Here is a 16,627-nt window from a genome sequence, read left to right on the forward strand (position 1 = left end):
CAAGCAAGATTATCAAATTTTTCCATACTATGAAGCACAATCCAAGACAGTTTTTATTTCAATTGCACAAAACATGTTACTAATAAATAAGTCAATTAAAGGATTTATATATACATCTTTGGAAAACAGGGGGGAAAAAGCACAAAAAATGCAGAAACTCTAATTAGTATGTTAAAATATTATAAAACAGTGAAAATATGCTGACATTGTCATGTTCATGTTTTCTAATATTAATATTACTTCAGGTTACAGAAATAATTGTGATCTGCTATTTTCAAAATAAGTATGGGTGAAATTGGTGATACTTAAACCAATGTACTAAAAAATAATTCTAAGTAGAGAAAGACTATATATAGTAAAACCTCATATAGTTTAAAATACTTGGCTTACTATAGTACTTCAATATGATTTTTGTTGTATGCACAACATGCACTACAATCATTGTAACACGTTCTTTTCAATCAGCTACGCAAAATAACAACACACAATTTCTATTATTGCTTATCATATTACAATATATCCATTTACAGATAATAAGATTAGATTCATTGCCATTTTCATTTTGTAGAACATTTTTCATTCAATCTTCTTCTGTTAAAAAAGGGGGGGGAGGGGGGAGTGTAGAATTTCACCTTCATGCATAATAAAAACCAAATATTATCTTATCAGAAGCAACACATCCAAGCATGCTATATCCTATTTTGTTAATGTGACCAGAGAATAAAAATAAAAGAGCATCTTACCTCAAACCAAAGATATGTGATTGTTCATAACTGAATAAGGAATGAATTTTAGCTTCTGAATTCAAAATAATAAGCCTGTCAATGATATCCTGCAAAAGAAAGACAAATGTAAAAAAAAAAACACCTCTGTATTTCACACAGATAACAGTTCTTTAGGGATGTTTACTATAAAATGAAACCTATTATTAAAAATATATATATTTAAATTATTTCTGTAAAAAGAGGTGCCATTGACTTTTTTTTGGTGGAAAGCAAGAAGAAACCACAGAGAATGTTAGGAAAATAACATAGTAATTAGATTTAAAAAATCACTGAATATACAAAAAGATCCTGGCATGGCATGTATTTGAGTTCTTATTCAGTATTAAATCACAAGACAAATGTTAAACTATTTTATGTGTGTGTGTGTGTGTGTGTTGTTTTTTTTTCATGTTTGAAATGTGTTTATATCTAATTTAATTGAAAAAACAGCAAGTCCTTTAGTATAACACCCTCTCTAACACTGGTACAAAACACTGTCACTTACCTTCAGAGGCCAGCATCCAAGGCCATCCATGATGACTAGGCTTGAATGTTGAGGTTTATATCTTTGATCCTACATCATTTAATGTAATAGAGAGTTTTCTGAGTATTCAGACTCAACCATTATATGTTAATGTTAGATGAACACCCCCGTTTTAATGCCTATTTTCCTTCTGTTAACTACACAGTCTTGATTGTCTAACTTGGACTTATACAGTATTGCTATACCTGGAAACCTAGAGAATTCCAGAAAATTGTTGGAAGTTCCACAAAAGCCAAAGTAACATACGCTTTCAAAAGCCATAAAAAAAATACTTAAGATCTACCACAGTTTGAAAACTATGAAATATTTATCATCTTCAGCATACATCTTCCCTGCTTCCAGTAGCTCAAAAAACTTTATGACTTTACTTTAGTAGTACCTATCAGTGGACATGCCAACACTGAGTGAATTGGAAAAAAAAAAAAAAAGCTTTTCACACCATTCACTCTTGAAATCAACAAAATGGTGTTACAGAAAAACAAACACACACACCAAAAAAAAAGTACAAAAATATTTTCCAAACATAACGTACACTATTATGATATACACAGTCTAAACAACAACTTAAACTATCACCAATCCAGCTTGTTTGCACTAAGCAAACACTTTAATGCAACAGCAATTCAAAGTGCTAGCTCATTAGCAAAGATCTAATTTTAACTGCCACTCAAGGTCACAGATTAAAGTTGCCTGTGCTTCACAGATGAGAAAAAAATAAATGGATTGTGGCTGGAAGAAGTGATACCAAATGATACTAACATAATACTATTTTTCTTAAGACTAAAATATGCCTTGATCAGTAATTTTCCGGTTAGTGTTTTGTTTGCATGAATCATCTGTGCTATTAAGAAAGCCTGAGGTGCTTCTATTTTTATCTTTTTTTTTTGAATCCACAGTCTAATAAAGCAATATTATATAAATACAAATATATAGGTGTTTTCCAGCATTTGCTAGCATGCATGCACACACAGAGATAACAATGTCACTTTTTCCATGGAAAAACACACTCTCATACAAGCCAGGAAATAGGATCTTTAAATTACGCATCAAATTGTTTATTATCTTTAGGATTTCAAAATGAAAATTTTGGTTAACATGAACTAATACGTGCATATACTGCCCTCATGCTGTATATAATACAAAATGCAGAAAATTTCAAAGGAGAAGTTATAACTTAGTTTTTATTACAGTAATAATTTCTCAATAAAAATATCCTCATGTAACTATTATTTTTCTTTAAAATCTATAAAACTCTACTTACAATAATATCTGTAGGTACTTCACGGAGTGAATACATTGGTTTATTTGGTATATCCTGTTTACTCAGGAGCTCAAGAACTGCAGGATAAGTGAGCAAGTTTATCAGAGACAGAAAAGACTAGAAAAAGAAAATAAGAAGGATGACAAAAGGTATTGTTAGTCAGCTAAGTATAACAAAATGTATGTTAAAAATTATTTACTTTAAGTTTGTTCTTATCCTTCTGTGTAGTCTGGAATTGACATAAATAGAGCTGCCAAAATCACTGCAAACCTGCCAGGTGTATACAAGCAAAAAGGCCAGTAGTCTCTGGGAAGCATGTACAAGCAATCAAATTTTACAAGTGGTGGCTTAGTAAAGTTGAATTTTTTTCCAATGGAGTAAATGAAATATAATTCTGGAAATAACTTCAGAATTATCTGTAAAATCCTAACACTTGTACTACCAAGCAATTCTAAATTTTAGAGACACAGCACACTCTAAAAACACATCTTCCTCCCTGATCTTACTACTATAATTCAAGACTTGAACTGATAGCTAGTATTTTGAGATATTCACTTCTGTCATGCCTATTTACTGTTATATCATCTTAAATGGAACATTGGCATTGTGATCTACCAGGTAACAAAAGAATTTTTTCAATGAACCATTATTTGACTAGCATATTACATCACTTTCGCCCCATATGACAGAAAACAGGCATAGTTGCATTAAAAAACTAGTGAAAGTTATGTATCATAATATCTGAAACACAGTACTGTTTTTTTCCACGTCAGTAAAGAAGATTATTAATTAACTTCTCACCTTCTGACAGCTTTGGTCAATAGGGTCAACTGGAGTAGATTTGGGTTGAGTTATCCTCACATCATCTTTTCCACACTCCAAAAGAGTCCATAATTCAGTTACAAGGGCCTTTATAAACCCTAAAACAATTTTTTTGTTTTAATCATGAGAATGGTAAGAATACCAGAAAAACAATTTTACATATTAAAAAACATTTTATACCACAGTTCTAACTCAGATTCTCAAAATTTTCTACACTATGTACTAAAATTTCACAGGACAGACTGCCTGAGTCTTACCCTCTCCCTTCTATTCTCAATCCTTTGGTCAAATTACCTTTCTACAGCAGTGTGCTGATATTCAATTTTACAGTAGCAGTTCACAAAGAATATTGTACTACAGTAGGATGATATTTATATATATTGCATGTTTCATGTAAATGAGCAGCTGATGTTTCTTAACTAGTTAACTTCTCAAGACTACCTAGCATTGGCTCTGTGGTTTTATTGGTAAGATATTGTAAATCTGTATTTATGCACAATTTATTGGTGAGTTATAGTATGAAAAGGGTATGAAAACATACTATAATGACCGAAAAATATTTGTAAGGGAAACACTACTAGCTGAATTTAAGTAGTTTAGTAATAATATTTTTTAAAAAAAGTAAAAATAGACATCTACATTTGAAATCTCCAAGTCTAAGTTACAAACTTACTATAAACTTCACAGACATTACACAACCTGCTCTAAGGGCTGAAAATCAATGCTGATTATTTTTGATCTACCATTTTTCTTTGATGCTGAAGGCCATAAAAAGCAAGAGAACCTTAAATAGGACAGATGGATTTACTCAAGTAAGTCTGTTCCTTGCTCTCTGAAAAATCCCAGAGGCATAAATAATAAACAAATAACAATCAGTTTCCTTGACTGGCAGAATTTCCCTGCCTTTGTAATAATCTTTCAGCCAAGCCACTTTAATTACACACCAACTATTTCTAGATACTCAAAGAGAATATAAGCAATTTCTGTACCTCACCGAATTCCTCAGCAACTTGAGGATAGCTTTACTTTATTGCTAAGATTCTAATTAACACAACGACTACCTAGACACATGTGTGGTATGACAACAGTTAATTTCTCTGAACATGAATCAAAAAAATCTCAGTTCTGTCTCATTGTTGCACCAGAGCATAAACGACATTCAGGTCTATAAAGCTTCTCACTCTGAGTTGTCAGTAGCCATGGAAAAGTGCATATATAAATTACATAAATCAGCACTTAATAATTCTGATCTGCCAATCAATAAGTACTTGCAAATTATTAACAGCTTTTTTTTATTATTATTATTATTAACAGTCATAAATGCACAAGCAGGAGATTTCTGGAAATCACAATGAAACAAAAATTTGTGTAATGTGGGGGCGGGGGGGAGCTTTCATTGAGATAAGTGAATGACTTTCAAGTCTGAAAGAATAAATTTCCCTGAATAATAATAATAAAAAACGATAGGCATGTAAAGAGCCTTTGCTAATAATGCATAATTATTCCAGTCAGTTCATCTTTTTAATACCTTTCCCACCATTTTTTTTCTACTGTGCAAGACTACAGCGCATAACTATTCTTGTAACTTCCTTCTTAAAATTACCTGAACTCTGTAGAGCTACTGCACCTGTTGGTGTTGTTGCCAGTTGTGCAATAATCACTCCATTACCAAACTCTTCACATTTGTTTGTCTGTTAGTAACAAATATAAAAGCACAGAGTTAATATGGCAGAGGACATGAAACTCTCAAAAGATCTCTTAAATATTTATATTTCCTACCCATGTTTATAGAATTTAATCCACTGTAATATTAGACTTGAACAGTTCACAGATATTATCTTGTACAGACTTGCCAGGGTCAGATTCCAAACAAAACATCAAGTAAAGTATCTTATCAAAATTTAAATGATAAATTCTATGTTTGGGAGATGCAACATCAGCAAATAATAAAAACTTTGGTATTATAAATTTCTTTGCACACTTTCAGTAGGATGTCCACTACATTTTTTCTCCTAAAATGCATATAAGATGATTTTCGGTTACATGCTAACATTTTATCTAGATCTCAACAATGCCTACCAACAAGATTTTACTTTGAACTTCTCAGTAAAAAGTCATAAAAACTCAATATATGTCTGGCATTCTAAAGATGGTTAACATCCAACAAAATTATATCTATAGGACACTAACATCAAAGATCATTATCTGTAATTAAAATTAATTTTCTGTGCAGTATAAACGACAAAAGTTCTTCTGGATTTATTTTCTTATTATTTTCTTTCTTCTTTATTTTATTGTAACCATTAAAGGAAAGAAATACTGTACCTGCTCTGTAATGCTTACCTGGAGTTTTTTTGATAAACTGTTGAACATAAAGCTCACACAGTCATTCATGGCCCCTGTACTATGAAGCAGAAAAAGTCCTTTCGGTGTGGCAGAAAAATTTAACAAGGCATCTAGCAAGGTTTCTTCCCATAATAAACTGTAGGAGTAGCAAAATAATCATTTCATATATATATATATTTATATATTTTTTATATATATATATAAATCATGAAAAAAGGAAAAACTATAAATTAACTTTAAAAAGCAAAAGGTTTCATTCACTTTACTACATTTAGTCTATGTTATCTTTATAATAATAATAATAATAATAATAATAATAATAATAATAATAATAATAATAATAATAATAATGCACAAACATCCAAACTCATCCTGGCAGAAGGATTAGGTTACATGGTAAGGAAGGAGCATGGAACAGACAGATGAAGCAGAAGGGAACCGAGAAGACCTGTGTCATCCATACATGTACCTATGATTTACTGTTTAATTCTGGACAAGTCTTTTAAGGCATTAATGTGGCAGTTGCGAAGTGGCAAAGCTGGCAAAGACTTTCTCACTGATGTAAATACACTGTGAGTGACTAATAAAAATCCATGTTTGAAGAGAGAAAGACTCCTGCTAGAAAACTAGTACAGAATTATGAAAATAAGGAGCAATATATACAACAGTTTGTTTGTTTGTTTTTAAAGCAGTAATACTTTCTACCAACATGGCAGGGAAAACAGCAATTACAAGAAGGAAGTATGATGATGCTTTCTGCCCTATAAAATATTCTGTCCCCCAAAATAAAAGTGAATCAATTCCATGACCTTTGAGAAGGTACTGCTGACCACTTCAGGCGTCACTAGACTCATATGATTCTGCTTCCCTAAAAGCACTTGCTTAATGGATTCTCACTTGTAGTTCTCATTTTCCCTCTTTTGATTCCTATCACTAAGAATCCTATCCTTGTGCAGCAAGCAGCTTTTCTCATAGCAGTCAACCATTACCCCAAACTTTAATCACTGCTGCACAATCCTTGCCATTCTGTGTTCTGAAGCAAAAATTTCACACAGAAATTTATCAGTTTCTTTCGTTCTGTAATGTAATAGAAAATCTAGATGATAGAAGGAAATTGTAGCTTATGCCAATGGTACTGATTAGTGATAGCCTCCTTAGTAAGAGCTCTGCATTTCTGAATTTCTTTTCACCACTAGTTTGGAATTGCTATCCAGTCCACATGCCACCACTACAGGCTGCAGTCAAAACTGTTGTGGTATGTTTGCAAATTATACATGAGATCTATGTTAAAGTATAATAAAAAATCTGCTTAAATAACTGGCTCTGCACTAACACCAACATAAATCTCAATTTTAAGGCTCACAGGTCTGTATGCTTCCAGATAAGAAATATACAGGTTTATATATATACATATATATATATATATATATATATATATACACACACATAAGGGGCATTAAATTGCAATATAAAAGCAAGGATGTCTTTGTCTTAACATGTAAGATAGCCTACATTCTGACTTTCAGCCAGAATGTAGGCAATCTTGTTACATAGTATTATGAAGGTGTAGATACCATGTAGCAGAAGAGTTTTAAATTAACATCCCATCAGAGCCACTCAGATGAGACTCATGCTAGGATGACCATGCTCCTGGCAAAAACCCTAAAAAATACAGGGTTATAAAATGTTGAATTGTGAATAAAATTGCAGTGTCCATTCATACTTGTGCACATGCATAAATTAAGCATCAACACTTACACATTTTTTGACTCTAGACTTATTGATGAAGTAGAGTCTGCACCAGTTACAGGAGTGGGTACTCTTTCTGAAAGCAAGCTCATCTGTGAAATTAAAGTAATAATAATAAACAACCCTTCTTACACTGTTTATTTACACCATTTTTAAGCTCCAGATCTTGCTCATTTTACTTTAAAAAACAAACAAATTAATAAAAAAAAAAAACAACAGTGATCAGATTCTGAGTCTAGCCTTTGGTATAGAATATATCATTCTACTACATTTTTTATTCCAGGAAAGCTCACTTTCCATTTTTAACTCAGGCATAAACCATTTTAAAGCTATTACTTTTTTTTTTTTTTAAGTTTTTATTCTTTAATTTTTGAAATTAAAAAAATGTATTTTTTAATCAGATTTTTTTTTAGCCAAAATTTTCATGCAAAAACTAAAGAAACAGAACAACATTTTAATTCTGCTTTTGCCACAGGTAATGGAAATAACAACCTCCGGAACCAATGACTTAATGCCACATTTATTGAGTAATTCTGCCTATTTTAATTTTATTTATAATATTCATTTTATTTATAATATTTGTTTTTATATTTATATTTATTTATATTTTATTTATAATTTTATTTATATGATTTATGTGTATAGGTATGGATATACATGAAGCTACAGAGAGATAAAGATTCTATATATATGTGTGTGCATGCACACATAAAAACATATTTGATGGTGTTTTAATTAAAAAGATGTCTAAAATTAACTTGTGTGAAAAGCACCTTATATTTCGGATTAATGGTTTAAAATTTTTATGTTTCTAGGGATAAGGACCATATTATAATATTCTAATGTAAGTGAGAAGTTGTTAATTTCAGTTAACTTACCCTCTTATAAATGTGATCTAAGACATCCACAAAAGATTCCTGAATTAAATTAATTAGTTACCTTGGCCCTGGTAAGTTTCCCCTTTTTCATCATCTGTACAAAAACGCCAGTTTCTCCCTCAAAATTCCAGTAAGATCTGCCATGTAAGACAGGTGGTAAATCTTTGTAACTAATGCTTGGATTTTATTTTTATTTTATTCATGGTCTGCCATTTCTGATCAAGAATAAATGGTAGAATATCTTAAACTGCAGATGTTTTGAAATTGAACAACAGAAAAATATTAAAAAAAATCAAGATGGCAGAGTTGAAAACATGACTTTGCTGTCCTAAACTGTTGATTCCTGAAGCCGATTCCCCTTGATCTCCAAACCAATATGAAGAAATAGAATTTTGTCAGTTAAATGTTTCATGATTCAATTCCACACACTTATGCTATTTATCCTTTATGTGTCAAAACAATTTGTCTAAATGATGTTATTTATCATAATAAAATCTTTTGATGTGCAAAGTGTTTTTGTTGTTGTTTTTTTTTGTGTATGTGTAGATGCTATGGTACTTTAGAGCAAATAAATGGAAATACCCATCAAAAGTATATGACAGTCTGACTGATAAACATTAAACAGGGTAACAAGTTAGTTCAAGTAAGACTTACTTCACTACTTACATACCAGGAAAGCACAGAAAGATTGACAGATTTTTGAGTTATGTGAATTACAGCATGATTAAATTGAACTAAACTCCAAAGTTTTCAATGCAAGGAAGAACATTTCAAAACCAACATTTTCTGATGGGAAATAGAGTTTACTGTGATATAATTATGGTTGTAATATTTTATTTTCAATCAAGATTTATGCTTTTGTGATAATACTTGTATACGAAAGTAGTGAAAAATATCCACAAGGTAATGATTCAAGTCTTCTTTCATGCTTTATCTTTCTGATACGTTCTGCCTTAGTTTACATTGTGACTGTGTTTCTAAGCATTATAAAAGTGTACAGCATTTGACAAGAACAGATGTTCCATTTTGTTTCCCTTGCATTCAATCTCTCTCCTGCTTCCTTGACTTCCAAAAAAAAGGTTTAGCATTTTAAACATTTTTTTTCCAGCTTGGTCTGATCCTTCTCCTCTAAGAAAGTATTTTACAAACACTGGAGAGGGGAAAAAAAAGTTTCAATTTTTCAGAATAAAGTACTGTCGCACAGCTTGTCTTTCCACAAAGAGTTCTAGTATCTGTTGTTTAAATATACTGTTTCAGTTTTGCTGGAACCCAAAGTTGAAGTTTAATACACTATCCTTATCTAAATATTGACGTTGTAATTTTAGTGATTCCAACCTCTGTTTGATTTTTACTTCACTGTGAACTTTCTGAAAACTGCTCTTGCCGCATCTGCTGCCATTTTTCCATATTAACAATAACATAATAAATGATAAGAATTTTCAAACTGCACATAGGAACTCTGCTATAGGAACAATGAAAATAGAAAAGTTTAGTGAATAAAGCAAGGATCTACACTTCTTGTTCAGTAAATTTATAATAGAAAGCAAAATTGTCAGAGCTGTTGGACCCAAGTTCTCTCAGGCAGAATAAACACTAGACTAGCATCAGACAGAAGTTAAAATGCAATCTCTATACTTCATAAGATATCCATGTACAGGTATGACAAGAACACCTGCTTGCACATCTCATTATGGTCTCTTGAGAATATTTCAATGGCATCTAAGCATTTCAGTCAAATATTTGTAATCTCCTATTTTTCTCTGTATCTTCCACTAAACCTAACCAAAAATTATTCCTAACACACAATCTAAACCTCCCCTGGTGCAGCTTGAGACCATTTCTTCATGTCCTACCACATGTCACCTGAGAAAGGAGATGGATATCCTTCTCACTACAACCTTCTTTCAGGTAGCTGTAGAGAGTGATAAGGTCTCCCCCTCAGCCTCCTCCATCTAAACAACCCCAATGCCTTTAGTCATTCCTCACAACTCTTGTTTTCTCATCCCTTCACCAGCTTTATCGGTCTTTTCTGCATATGCCTGAGCAGCTCAATATCTTTCTTGCAGTGAGGGGCCCAAAACTGAACACAGTATTTGAGGTGCAGTCTCAAGGAGACCTTGTTGCGTACAAGGAGACAATTGTTTCCATAGTCCTGCTGGCCACACTATTTCTGATGCTGGCCATGGTGCAATTGGCCTTCTTGCCCACTACTGGCTCATGTTTAAGCAGCTGCTGACCAGCCACTCTTCTGGCCTATACCACTGCATGTGGTTGTTATGAGCCAGGCACAGGACCTGGCATTTACCCTTACTGAACATTATGTGTTTGAGCACAGCCCATCAGTCCAGCCTATCCAGATCCCTCTGCAAAGCCTTCCTGCCCTCAAGCAGATCTACAGTCCCACTAACTTGGTATTGTCTGTAAGAGTGCACTTGATCCCCTCATCCAGATCACTGATAAAAATGTCAAACAAAAAACTTACACCAGTACTGATCACTGGGGAACACTGCTGGTGACCAGCTGTCAGGTGGATTGAACTTCATGCACTACAACTCTTTGAGCCTGGCAATCCAGCCTGCTCTTCACCCAGCAAACTATGCGCCTGTCCAAGCCATGAGCAGCCAGTTTCTCCAGGAGAATACTTTGGGAAACAATTTTTACTAAAATCCTACAATAAGTAGACAAATTGTGAACATCAGATGACCTCTAGCAGCAAGGACAGTATTTAAAGAAGAATTGATCAATGAATGACAGGTCTTCCTATACATCCTCAGAGATCCTGGTTTAATCTTCAAGCACATAAGGCTTAAAATTAGTGTCTGCTAGGTTCACATATAGAAGCAAATTTTGAAAAGTAGAACTTCATTTTTAGAACAATTCTTATCTCACTATTTAAGTATAGGGAATCTAAAGCACAGAACAACTATTACATAACCTGAACCTCTTACAGTAATTTTTTTTCTGATCTTCCCAATCCAAAGCAAGATTTACCTTTTTCCAGGCCTCTCCAATAGATTCATGCAAGCCATAAGGAATTAGCATCTGCAGGCCTTCACATGTTCTGTACATCTGACGACATACAAAAATGAAAGCTCCTTTAACAACTGGCAAAAGCTCGGATCCAGATAAAAGAGAAATGTCGTCATGAAGAAGTTTCTTTGTAAACTGAACAATTACATGAACAGCTGTAGGACTAGAAATAAAATAACATTTTTTAAATGTTGGTTTGTAGTCATCAATGAGCCTTGAAACAAATCCTTTGATAGAGCTTATAAAAATTGTTCTAGGGGTAATGGAAAAAAACTATAACCCACTATGGAGCGACCAACTATATTAATACTCGCAACAGCAGTCAGAATAAAAGAAATGCATAGCAAGTGATTTTACTTTGGTTACGGGTTAACATAAAACAAAAATGCAGTCACAACCTTCCATCTTGTCCACATGGCCACAATCTACACAAACTGCGTGTTTTATAAGAGTCCAGTTGGGAAAAGTAACAAGACAATCATTTTAGCTTTTACTTAATCAAAAAGACTATTAGTATTCTTGAAGCACATCAGGCAAGATTTATCTTTGTTCTTCCTCTTTCCTATCTGAGAACTGCTTCTGAAATCTTCTAGGTTAAAAACACAAAATACGACTCCTTCCCCAAAAGAGATCAGATTCACCACCATTTTCCTCCAAAAAGCTTTTATGTCCATACTCCCATAAAAATGTACACAACTTCTGAGCTTTCCCTTCTCAGAAGACATATATTCCAAATAATTGACAGTCACAGACATAAGGGTTATTTTAATGACCTGCAGCTTAGATACTTTTAAATGCTAGTCTCAATTTTACTGCCCAATTTCATACTTTAGCATCAGCTAAGAATGCACTACACACAGGATTAGAATATTATACAGATACTATATTAGGCACGCTGTTACAAATGTCAGTTTCTGATACAAGATCTGCCTCTACATGTATTAATAAGTGAATGTTACAATAAATCTATTGTTTCAGTAAATTAGGTTGATTTTTAATATTTATTCTAAAAACAAGCGAAATAGACAATATTAGACTTTGGTCTGAACAGCAGCACTATGAATATACTGGAACTACATTCAGAGAAAAAGAAAGCCCTCAAATGAATAGGAAAATCAAAGAAACCATGGAAATCTTCCTTAATAAAAGTATTTTAAAGTGTATTTTACCTGTTTATACACGTAAATATTTCCCTTACACATTCTCCAAAACAATTCCTACTTTAATTGATAATGAGATATTTTTACTCCAAACATAAACAAAACATATCATGCTACAAAAAAAAAAACTGAAATGAGTCTCGCTTCATAAGACTAATGTAATTCATTACTCACTAATGTTATTCATTAATGTTCTCTTACCTATCTTCTTTAGCAGAGTTTTTATTTCCTCCATAAAGAAGAATAGAAAGACCTTCTTCTACAGCAGCAAACCTTGCCAAAATATCAGCTACATCAATTAAAGTGGTTTCAAGGCAATTTATATATACCTGTTTGGAAGCCAAAAAAGAAGTTTTAAATTCAATGCTTTTGTGAAAGCTGTTTATTCAAGTCTGGAACCTGAATGAAGGTCACCTTTCTGATGTCTGCTTAATGGTTTAAACAAGAAAGAAGTAAGTAGCCTACGTTCAAATGCCATCATATAAAAACCTTCATCACAGAAGGTTGTAATTGCTACTTTTAATGATTATGGCAGAAATCTAATGACTACACAGACACAGAGAACACACATTTCTAAACTCTCTTCTCTTTTCCCACAATGAACGTGGAAAGACTCTTGATAAGTCACTTAGGAATGCAAGAACAGTATCTGAGTCAAGGTGAAATACATGCTAACTCCCTCTTTGCTGTATATGCATTGGCAACTCTTTGGCAAGATACGGAATTCCAATTTCACAGGAAAATCTTGTGTGTCCACCTCATTTCTTGGCAGCAGTAGGTCTAAACAGCCCCTTGCTTTGGAACCATGAGGGAAGCCTTCCACACTGGAGCAAAGCAGAAGTCATCTGCTAATTCCTTATTCACTTCAGAGCACTGCACCTCTGAGCTGTAATCAAGGGGACCTGAACACTTAACATTAGGATTCAGTTTAGTCTAGTACTATCACTAGCGAATGTCCTACCTGAATAAAGGCTAAACTAGCTATTGCTCATTAGTAAGTAAACTCACTATTTCAATAGTAGACAAGCAAAATTCATGTATTCCATGAAGGACCTGTCAGGGAGCAGAAAGGGCAAATTGCTCTGCAAGAGAAGGGAAGTCAGGAGCCAAGAGTGATAACAAGGCAGCCAGAGGCAGTGGCTCTCCATCTGATTGGCAGGTATTCCCACCATACCCAAGCACGTTGAGCAGACCAGGTCCAGTGATGGTAAGCAAGTTCACTCAACAATTCAGATCCCTTCCATGGAGATGAGAGAGGTCTGAGGTTAAGCCATGAAGCTGAATCAGTGAGCGATCAGGGTCAGACAGACCAGTGATCACTAGGCAACTTTACAGTAACAAGGCTGAGGTAAAACAAGCCAACAAGTCTCGTCTGTGGGATGGGGTTCAGATAAATGGGATGCCTGGCTTCAATGCTGCTACAACATAGTACAGGCAGGAAATGAGGGGGAGAACCTCAACTTAAAACCCACTCCAGAGATGGAGTGAGTTCACGCTGAGACATTACAAGAGACATTTCTGTGGGGGATCTCCAATGAGGCTTCCTCACAGAGCTTTATCAAACAGCTGTCTTCAAGGTTTGACATCCATACCGCTACCTATGTTGGCCCTGAGCCCAAGCAAATAAGCCCAGGGATGGGATAATCAGGGAGGAGATGTGTCCAGGGCCTGCCAGTACACAGCAGCTATAATTCTGCAGAACTTATTCCAGGGTCCTAAAGGTGGTCACAAAAACCCTGTTCCTGTCCGTATGCCTCAATCTAAACATGAGGAAACATTTTTTTTATTGTTATTGTTATGAGGGTGACTGAGCACTGGCATAGATTGCCCAGAAAGCTTGCAGAGTCTCCCTTCTTGGAAACATTCAGAAGTTGTCTGGACATGGTCCTGTGCAAGTGGCTTGAGTGGGAGAGCATGGACCAGATGACCTCCAGAGGTCTCTTCTAACCTCAGCCATTCTGTGATTCTGTGAATATACAGAATGAACACACAGTCATGAAATAACTGGAGCTGTTTTCACCCAGAAACCAAGAAACACTCCAAATTACCAGAATTCATGAACAGATGTACTTAAAAAAAAGAATAACAGTTTTCAAAGCAAGAAAAAAATACCCTTTGGTAATTTCCCCCTATACGCACCCAGGAAAACAGAATGGAGTCAACAGTGAGATGAATTTTAGGCAAGGATGAACTAAGGAGGATTACTGCTCCCAGTAATGCTTGTTGAATACTTTATACATCAGAGCAGGGAATAAGGCACCACTATCCTGAAGCTGAAGTCCACTGCTTAAATCCTCTCCACTCTTCTGTTATTCATCAAGGAAAGCTGGACTCCTGGGAGCAGGGATTTTTACAGTGCTATGCAATCCAGCTCCTGCTTCTTCCCTCACAGGTAGCTCTATATTTTATACACTGCACCAAGGAAAAATAAATGGTATTTACTTTACAATTTAAGTAATTTACTATTATTGCCAGTGCTCAAGGTAATCAGAGAAAAATATAACTTTATTTCAAAACTTGACCTAGTTGCAGAAGTACATATAGATACTGTATTATTAGGTAGATGGGGAATCATTTAATTTCCTGATTCTTCTTGTGTAAAAGGTCATGAAGCAAGAGTGTAGAAAAGCATAGAGTAAGTTCCTTCTTTTCTCTTTAGAATTTATTGTTTTCTTAGTCAGGCTTTGTTTTTGTTTCTTTTTTTTTTTTTTGTTAAATTTTCATGTTAAATAGAGGGTTAAAAAACTCTCTCTGACCATTTATTTTTAGAGTACATGGTATAATTGTTCAGAATTTTAAGAAAGGAACATACTGTGCTGTCATTGTCTCTTCAAAAGTGTATTGTTATTATTTTGTTTTCCCTGTGCAAGACAAAAACACACATAGTACTTTGTTTATTTACAATGGGAATACTATGATCTGTACCAGCTATGTTTCAGCAGCAACTTAAAAGACTACAGAGCTCCCAAAGTCAACACTACTACCTACAAACCAATCCTTCTGACTACTCCTGCTCATAGCCACCAAGTTTCTTCTTCCCTCTCTACTGCATATATGGAAGACTACTCTGCTTAAAAAAACAAAAACAAACAAACAAAACAAAACAAACAGGCAAAAAAAAACAACAGCATAACTTTTTCATCAGGCCTATTCTGCAACTGAGGAGCCGTATACCCACAATCCAGCACTGGAGAGACAGACAATAGATCCTTCATAGGGACGTGTGATTCTTAAGTGTCTAAGAAGTGCCAGTGGTTTGGCTGGGAAACAAAACCAATCCCACTTTTTGTAAAAGAGGAACAGGGTTACCCTGACTTTTCCTACCTTTTCCAGCTATTGGTTTGCCAGAACTGATATAAAACAATTTGCACTTTCATTGGAACAAATATGACACGTTCCAGATTTACGACACATACACAGCCTACTACAGCCACTGTGCAATAAATATTCCTGAATATGACCTGTTTTGTTTTGTTTTCTTTTAAAGAAAGAAAAGGTCCAGACGGGCCTTGAATATCTCCAGAGAAGGAGACTCCACAACCTCCCTGGGCAGCCTGCTCCAGTGCTCCATCACCCTCACCATGAAGAAGTTCTTTCGCATGTTGGTGCGGAACTTCCTGTGCTCTATCTTGTGGCCACTACCCCTTGTCCTGTCCCCACAAGCCACTGAAAAGAGGTTGGCCAAATCCCTCTGTCTCCCACAGTTCAGGTATTTATAAACATTGATGAGATCCCCAAAGATTACCAGTGTCCAAGCTATATGCAGGCTCAGTGACTTCTTGTCTTTTAAAAAAATCTGTGCTACAGTTCTGCAGCCTACAATAAGATCAAGACAACTTAACGTGCTAACCCTGCAAAGCATTCATAGATAGCCTTAAATAAAATGCTAGTATGCCTTAAATAAAATGCAGTGCTTGTAAACTCAGTACAGATACTTGCAAAGGAGTATCACAGAATGGCCAAGGTTGGAAGGGACCTCTGAAAATCATCTAGTCCAACCCCCCTGCTGAGCAGGATCACCTAGAGCACATACTGCAGAATGGCATCTAGGCAGGGTTTGAATACCTACAGAG

At 34.6% G+C, this 16,627-nt stretch overlaps 1 protein-coding gene across 8 annotated transcripts in view; it reads right to left on the minus strand.

Annotated features, from left to right (window-relative positions):
* TBC1D32 (TBC1 domain family member 32) overlaps positions 1-16,627 on the minus strand; it is an 81,410-nt gene that overhangs the window by 47,762 nt on the left and 17,021 nt on the right. For all 8 annotated transcript variants that reach the window (XR_004253103.1, XR_004253104.1, XM_032184932.1 and 5 more), the window contains 8 exons: positions 12,756-12,883; positions 11,356-11,557; positions 7,496-7,578; positions 5,735-5,873; positions 4,995-5,082; positions 3,371-3,489; positions 2,570-2,686; positions 744-832 (listed from right to left, as the gene is read on the minus strand). Coding sequence is in view for 6 of the 8 variants with exons in the window: in XM_032184932.1 (XP_032040823.1) it covers positions 744-832; positions 2,570-2,686; positions 3,371-3,489; positions 4,995-5,082; positions 5,735-5,873; positions 7,496-7,578; positions 11,356-11,557; positions 12,756-12,883 (965 nt within the window). In the remaining 2 variants the exon portion in view is untranslated. The remainder of the gene's footprint in view (positions 1-743; positions 833-2,569; positions 2,687-3,370; positions 3,490-4,994; positions 5,083-5,734; positions 5,874-7,495; positions 7,579-11,355; positions 11,558-12,755; positions 12,884-16,627) is intronic.

The sequence above is a fragment of the Aythya fuligula genome, chromosome 3 (assembly GCF_009819795.1).
Source record: "Aythya fuligula isolate bAytFul2 chromosome 3, bAytFul2.pri, whole genome shotgun sequence".
Lineage (NCBI taxonomy): Eukaryota > Metazoa > Chordata > Aves > Anseriformes > Anatidae > Aythya > Aythya fuligula.